At 44.8% G+C, this 6,874-nt stretch overlaps 1 protein-coding gene across 1 annotated transcript; it reads left to right on the top strand.

Annotated features, from left to right (window-relative positions):
• The first annotated feature begins 422 nt into the window (after positions 1-422).
• LOC130873310 (zinc finger protein 22-like) lies at positions 423-1,790 on the top strand. Its single transcript, XM_057768076.1, is given in 2 exon segments — positions 423-1,020; positions 1,022-1,790. Coding segments are annotated over 2 exon segments (726 nt in total). The 5' UTR covers positions 423-534; the 3' UTR covers positions 1,262-1,790.
• The last annotated feature ends 5,084 nt before the right edge of the window (positions 1,791-6,874 follow it).

Below are 6,874 nucleotides of genomic sequence, written 5' to 3'. Positions count from 1 at the left end.
TGCATTCATGTTTCCTCTGCAGTGTTTTGCTTCTCCTCACTTCTTCCTGAGAAGAAAACACCTCAGCCGTCGTCTGGAGAAAAAAAAAAAAAAAAAAGCTTTGGCCTAAAAGCTGACATTCTGGAATCTGTTGTCATTCGTCCATGGCTACACTCAGCTGTCTCTCCAAGCTGGCATACATGTGGCAAGTCATGGTTATTGGTAGTGTGACCTGCTTGGGTTTGGTTAGAAAAACTCAGGAAAGAGTCATTGGGATCATATTTGAAGTCTCTGCTTTATCCGTGGACTGTCTGTGTTGCCACACCGTCCCTCTAGAAATGAGTGAAGTCTATTTGCTTGCTCTCTCAACTCCCTAGCTAGCACTACCCACTAAGATCTGGGCAGAAGTTCTGTCTTTTTAAAACTTTGAAAACAGAGGCGGGAGGCGAGCACTGTGGCGGCCTGCACGAAAATTCTGAGTTGCGTCTCTCTAGGCTATGAGACCTTAGTTCAGAAGACAGTACAATCTCTCGACGATACATTTGCTTATTCACCATGAGGTTAGCAAAGCCTAAAGGGGCTATTTCTCGAAGCTCAAACCAAGGCAAAACCTACGAGACCAAGCGTAAGACAGGTCGCCAGCGGCAGAAATGGGGGATGACCGTTCGATTCGACTCCGGCTTAAGTCGGCGGAGAAGGAACGTGGATGAGAAGCCCTACAAATGTAGTAGGTGTTCCAAGAGTTTCGGTCAGAGCTCCACTCTTTTTCAGCACCAGAAGATCCATACAGGGAAGAAGTCCCATAAATGTGCTGATTGTGGGAAGAGTTTCTTCCAGAGCTCGAACCTCATTCAGCACCGGCGGATCCACACTGGGGAAAAGCCCTATAAGTGTGATGAGTGTGGAGAGAGGTTTAAGCAGAGCTCCAATCTCATTCAGCACCAGAGGGTTCACACTGGAGAGAAGCCCTACTGCTGTGACGAGTGTGGCCGCTGCTTCAGCCAGAGCTCGCACCTCATCCAGCACCAGAGAACCCACACCGAGAACCCACACCGGGGAGAAGCCCTACCAATGCGAGGAGTGTGACAAGGGCTTCAGCCAGAGCTCTCACCTGCGGCAGCACATGAAGGTGCACAAAGACAAGAAGCCACGCAAGAAGGGCAAGAACGCCAGGGCCAAAGCTCACCCAGTGTCCTGGAAAGCTGGTAAAGGGAGGAAGGCAGTGGCCGGGCTCCGCCAGGTGAAGGGTACTGCTTCGGGTCTTTTTAAAAAGAAAAAGTGAAAGACAGGCAAATGCGCTCTCTTAAGAACGAGGCTGCTTTATAGTAGAGCACTTAGATTTCGGGTCCTTCCCTAGCAGGGAGATGTCAGGAGTCTCGTGACATTGGGCTAAAACTCAGTCCAGCTGCCCTCACTTCTTTAGAAAAATAATGCATTTATGTGACATGGAGCACAAAGAATTGAAAAAAATGTTTGATGAGGCTATAATATCCTTGGCCTCAGTTGAAATTTCTCCCCTCTGTTTTGATAAAAAGCATCAGGTTTTCATGATTCACAGGTGTGCCGATGATTACTCTGATTTTAGGAATTTCTGTAGATGCAATCATTAAAGAAGAAGGAATGAATTCTCACGTTCTGGAACAGACTATATTTTATGTTTTTTTTTTAATGTTCTGTAGTTTATTAACATTAGTTCAAGTGTTGACTCGGCATTTGACATAAAATGTGTTAAGTTGTAGATGTTTTTCTTTTCTGTTAGTGTGTATTATATGAAGTAATGAGTTTCATTTTCTCCATTGTGTATGATGTAGCTATGTGATGTGCTCGTATCCAGCCTTCTTACCCTTACCTCCACCTCCCAGAGCTCCCTCCACTTAGAATGTTTACCCTAGGTTCTGTAAGGAGAGACGATATATTCGGTTATTTTCTTGAGTCTGGCTTACTTTACTTAACGTAATGATCTCCAGTTCTTCCCATTTTTCTTCACACGTGATTTTGTTGTTTTTGGATAAATAATAGTTGATTGTAGCATTCGAAGGCTTTAATGTCAGCCCATTTAGTTTGTTTCCTTCTACTGTGTGATTAAAGGGGTTAAAAGGTCCCCATGTGGCTTTTTTTTTTAATTTTTGTCTTGTTTGTTTTGCTTACCACTTTCTTAGAGATTCTAAGGAACCCAAAATGAGAGAGCGCAGACTTCCTCTCCCTGACATGGTTTGCGATCGTGTCATTGCCGTGGCACGAGCTTTCTTGAACTTGGGTTTACATTGAATCATGCCAGTGGCCTCTTGGCATGCTCTTGTTCTCTTTCACACAGCTCCTGCATGAATAAACTGTATTTTACCAAGAAGGCCTCAGCTTGCTCCTGCCTGAAGAACTGCGATGTCATAGACTGTGCTTTGAATATCTCTGACTGTCTGACAGATGTTTGTCCACGAGTTTGTCCAGCACACTGAAGCCCTGTTAGAATTTACCTGTTTAAGACTCACATACGTCTGTCTTTCATCAGAACAATACCAAACTGCATTCCCGATCAGCCTTGAGTTTGATGTTTTGTTTATTGAATGCTAATTTTTTTCTGATTTTTTATAATATCAGTTCTTCTTGTATTAATGACAGTTATCCTTAAAAATAAAGAATGAGATATTTTTGCATATTAAAAAAAAAAACTTTGAAAACAACCTCTCCTTGGTCCTTTGGAATCCAATAAAAAGATTCCTTTTCCCCCCTCTCTTTTGAAATTTTTCTTGGTGCCAAAGCAGAGGCTTTCTAATGATTGCATGATATGATTGATTGGGAGAAGCTCCAGAGCCATGCACTTCCCAGGGTGGATCTAAGCCCTCTCTACTAACTCACTCCAGAGGTTCCTGAAGATGATGAGAGTTTACTTAAGCTGTGGTAACCAACATGTCTTTGGCACCACCCCAAGATCTCTAAGAGCCCAAAAGATAATGACAGGCCTAGCATGTCTTGTTTTGTCTCATTGTCTTCTTGATTTTGCTCTTAAAGAAGTTTTCCTAAGGACCTCAAAGAAGTCCGCCCCCAAAAGCCCGAAAGGTTAGCTTTCCATGACTGTGGTCACGACAGGGCACAGATGGATCTGCATATGGATTGGGTGATAAAGGGTTAGGCTTAGGACAAAGGTCTCTTCTTCAGGTTTTGCCACTTTGCTGGAAGAGCGAAAGGGTCTCCTAAACATTTTGATCTTCTGTTTGGTTCCTCATGGGCAAGCTTGGAATAGCTAGCTTATCATGCAGTCTCTCTGACTAAAGCATTCCAAGGAGGAAGGGTATACAGTTCCTTGGTCCTTCTGGCCTAAGGGTCTCACTTGCACCTGTGCTCCTTGCCTACGGTGCGTGTCTGACGCTAACATCCCTGCTGCCAATACTGATGCCTCTCCTTTGTTCAGTGTTTCCGTAAAGTTTTATTGGCAGACAGTCCTAAATATGCATCTTCATCGTTAGATTGTTTAGGAATTCTGAGCAGTGGACCAAGGACCCCTCTGGCTCATGAAACACAAAATATTTGTTGCCTGACCCTGGGGAGGGAAGGTTTGCCTATGTGGGGTAGATGGTGATAAGGGCCATGAAGGAAAATGAAGCCAGGAAAAAGAGATGCGGGGAGACAGAGAGCAGGAAGGCTGCATCTTACTATAAACCACAAGGCTGCTGCTTATTGAGGAAACAGCCTGCGAGCAAATCCTTCTGAAGGCTGTCACATTAAGCACAGCCAATCCATTGCAGTGACCTAGTGACTGTTACAATCTTTGATTTAAATGATGGAGCAGCTGATCTCAGACACCTTGAAAAACCCAGAATCTTCTTGTGGGGAAGATAGCCCTCTCCCAGGCATGGTTCTCTGTCTTGCTGAATGGCTCTGGGATATATTTGCACTCCAAGGGTGAAGTACTTAGGAAAGGAAGTATGCTGCTGGTTTTCTAACAGATGAGGTGAGGTCACACCACTTCCGGTTTCTTAGCTAGGGCCCCAGTACCTGGGATAGAGGCTATCCTCTCCAAACACGGAGGAAAGGTTTTTATGGTCCAGCTGAGACACCAGCAACTTGGTTGCCAGTTACCTTTAGATCTGGGGCTAATGAAGCCACATTATCTACTGTGTAGATACCACTGGGTTGTATATGCAGACAGATGTATGTAGGAGCTGTCTGGGGAGATTATTTCTGGAGAGACTGTTTTCTTCAGATAGCCAACAAAAATCTGAAAAGGTTTAGCACTAGAACTTGAGAGCTAAACCTTTGATTACATGAGCAGAGAGCTCATCCTTGCCCTAGAGTGAGTATAAGGTTTCATAAAGGACTCCAGTGTCTTCTATTTGTGGGGTAGAATGTGCCAGATTGTGTTGACACTGACAACCTGAGACATGGCCCACTGTTTTGAGGTTCACTGTGCACACGGACAAGGCAGACACAGCACAATGGCTATTGCTGAACTCTAATCAACTGCTTGACTATGAGAAGGCCCCTTTATCTCCCCCCTCCCCTTCCCCCGCGCCCTTTGGTGACCTCACCAGTAAAATCAGGTCTTGACCACGTGGTTTTCTTCTGGAGTCTGGAGCCCCTCAATAGCCATAAACCAATCCAGTTATCTAAGGGAATGGCTAAATCCTACCTAGACCCCATAGTAAGTGAAAGAGAAGTGAGAGAGAAAAGTACTTTGGGCACAAGGTCTCTGGATCCACCGTTGCTTCCGGTGGTGGTGTCCCCTTCACTCAGAAAGCTCCATAGTGCAAGAGGGAGGGCCCTGATCCAAGAAAGGCTGGTGGAGCAGGCATTGGTCCTTTGCAACTTTCCCTGCCCTAGATCCAGGAGGAGCAGAGGCCAAGGCTGGCCATTCTGCAAGCCTGTGCCCCTCCCACAGCAAGCAAGTGTCCAGGATAGAACAAATCTTGCCTGTGTTTTTAGACCTGCATTACCTGTGATAGGCTGTGTGTGGGGTGGGGGTGCCTGCCACTGGAGACACAGGGGTCTCGTGGAAATCTCTGGGGCTATAAAAGTATCCCTTGATCTTATACTTGAGCTTTGGTCTTGGTCTGTGAGCATCCTACCCCTGAACTTGAGGGAGAGGAAAGCAGGAGCCTCAGAAATGCAATCACACTGGGCTGAATCAATGATATTCTCTACCATTTTCAAAAATAATACATCACAGATTTATCTATCTTGTCTTGAAAACCTCCAAGGTAACTTTGGGATCATCGCCTAGTGTCACTTAAGACCCCAAAATTTCGGGGAATGCATGAGAGTGAATACATTCTATGACGGGAAAATGTAGGGCAAACCTTAGCAGCGCTCTATTCGGCCATCAGGGAAGAGATTTGGAGACGCCGAAGACAGTGGGGCAAGGGGTGTGCATCCACCATGATTTTCTGTACAAGATGCTGAGAGGATACCAGAAGAGCAGGAAATGGAGGCACCTGTTTCCCAGAGCTGCCACCCCTGCTCCGTGAGGACCAGTGGGACACAGGACACCTTGCTTGGGAGGTGGTGGACATTAAAGATAACAAGTGTCCATGGAGTCCCATGTAAATATCAGGATACCAACAAGAATTCAGAGTAGGAGATAAAAATGGCACCTTTGCCCTCTGTCTGTGCTGGAATAGCTACCGCGGAGAGCCTCTCCTTTGTTTTCTGACCCTTCACACACGTCAGCCTGCTGCGTTCTTCTTCCCGTTTCAGACGTCAGTTTGTTTGGATGTATGGCTCTTTAGCTTACAGCTACCTACATGCTATTCTATAAAACACTGCCCTGCTACAATCATGATAGGGACTATGCCCCACACAAACTCTTGTTTGGCTTACCTGCAAGTTACGTTATCTCTTTTTAAAGGAGTTTTATGCCATGTGAATTGAAAACAGCTGCCCAAAAGTGCTCTTCCTTGACAAAAGAACTTGAAATTGTTTCATCCAATGTTTGGTGGGGTTTTTTTTGTTTGTTTGTTTGTTAAAAATATAGAACATTATTCTCAGTCACCGAAACCAATTCATTTTAAAACAAACTTATCTATTACATACAGGGCAGACAAAAACAGCTAGGATGCAAAGCAGGTAAATGAGTGTGTTGAGGGATTGACAGGTGAAACTGTCATGGCTTCTAAAGACCTGCGAGGGAATGCATCACCCCCCCAAACCTGAAATGTCTTGTCAGCCTTTAAATGTAAAGATTTCAAAAGGGGTAAAGAATTTATGTATATTGCACTTTGTCAGAAAATATTACACTTTTCAAAAGCCCTGGAACATTTATAAAATTAAGCAAGTAGGAAAACAATAGGTTTTATGAGAATTTTTTTTTGTACAATATATAAAATTTAAAAATGGGTAGCTACAATTGCAGCTGCCCAGGCAAAACTATGAACTCCCTCAACTACTGAGTTCAAGAAGACACAGGGAAGGATGCCTTGCTGGTGTGTGTCACACCATGGCTTACCCACGCTGTCTGTGGACCCTGGCATGCTGCCACCTCTCAGCTACCGGGGATAGTCCTGGCATGAACATAGGTGCTCAGATATGCCTTCAATAAATAACCAGAAATGAGATAACTGGGTGCATGGGAACATGATTTTAAACCTTCTAGTGGACCATAACGTTCATTAGTTTTTATTGCCAAACAATGTTGCCTCCAAAAAACTTACGTTTTGTTTACCCATTGGTTATTGTTTCTTTTCAGTGAAATTCATGTTGAGATGTAATTGCCAATGTAGTGGTAATGAGAGAGGTGGGTTTGGGCAGACAGATAGACATTAGCAGGCTTGGAAGCCCTTGAGAGTGGACCTGTCTGTTTTGGGATCCCACCTTTCATTTACCGTATGGGAAGGTGTTGGGGGGGGGGGGGGCGGTACTAGGGCTTTGTTAAGGCCCATGGAGGGGAGGTTACTTCTTCTTGGTC

This window comes from Chionomys nivalis, chromosome 4, assembly GCF_950005125.1.
Source record: "Chionomys nivalis chromosome 4, mChiNiv1.1, whole genome shotgun sequence".
In the NCBI taxonomy this organism is placed as follows: domain Eukaryota; kingdom Metazoa; phylum Chordata; class Mammalia; order Rodentia; family Cricetidae; genus Chionomys; species Chionomys nivalis.
The sequence above is the reverse complement of the archived record's forward strand: the minus strand, read 5'-3'. Positions and strand labels throughout refer to the sequence as shown.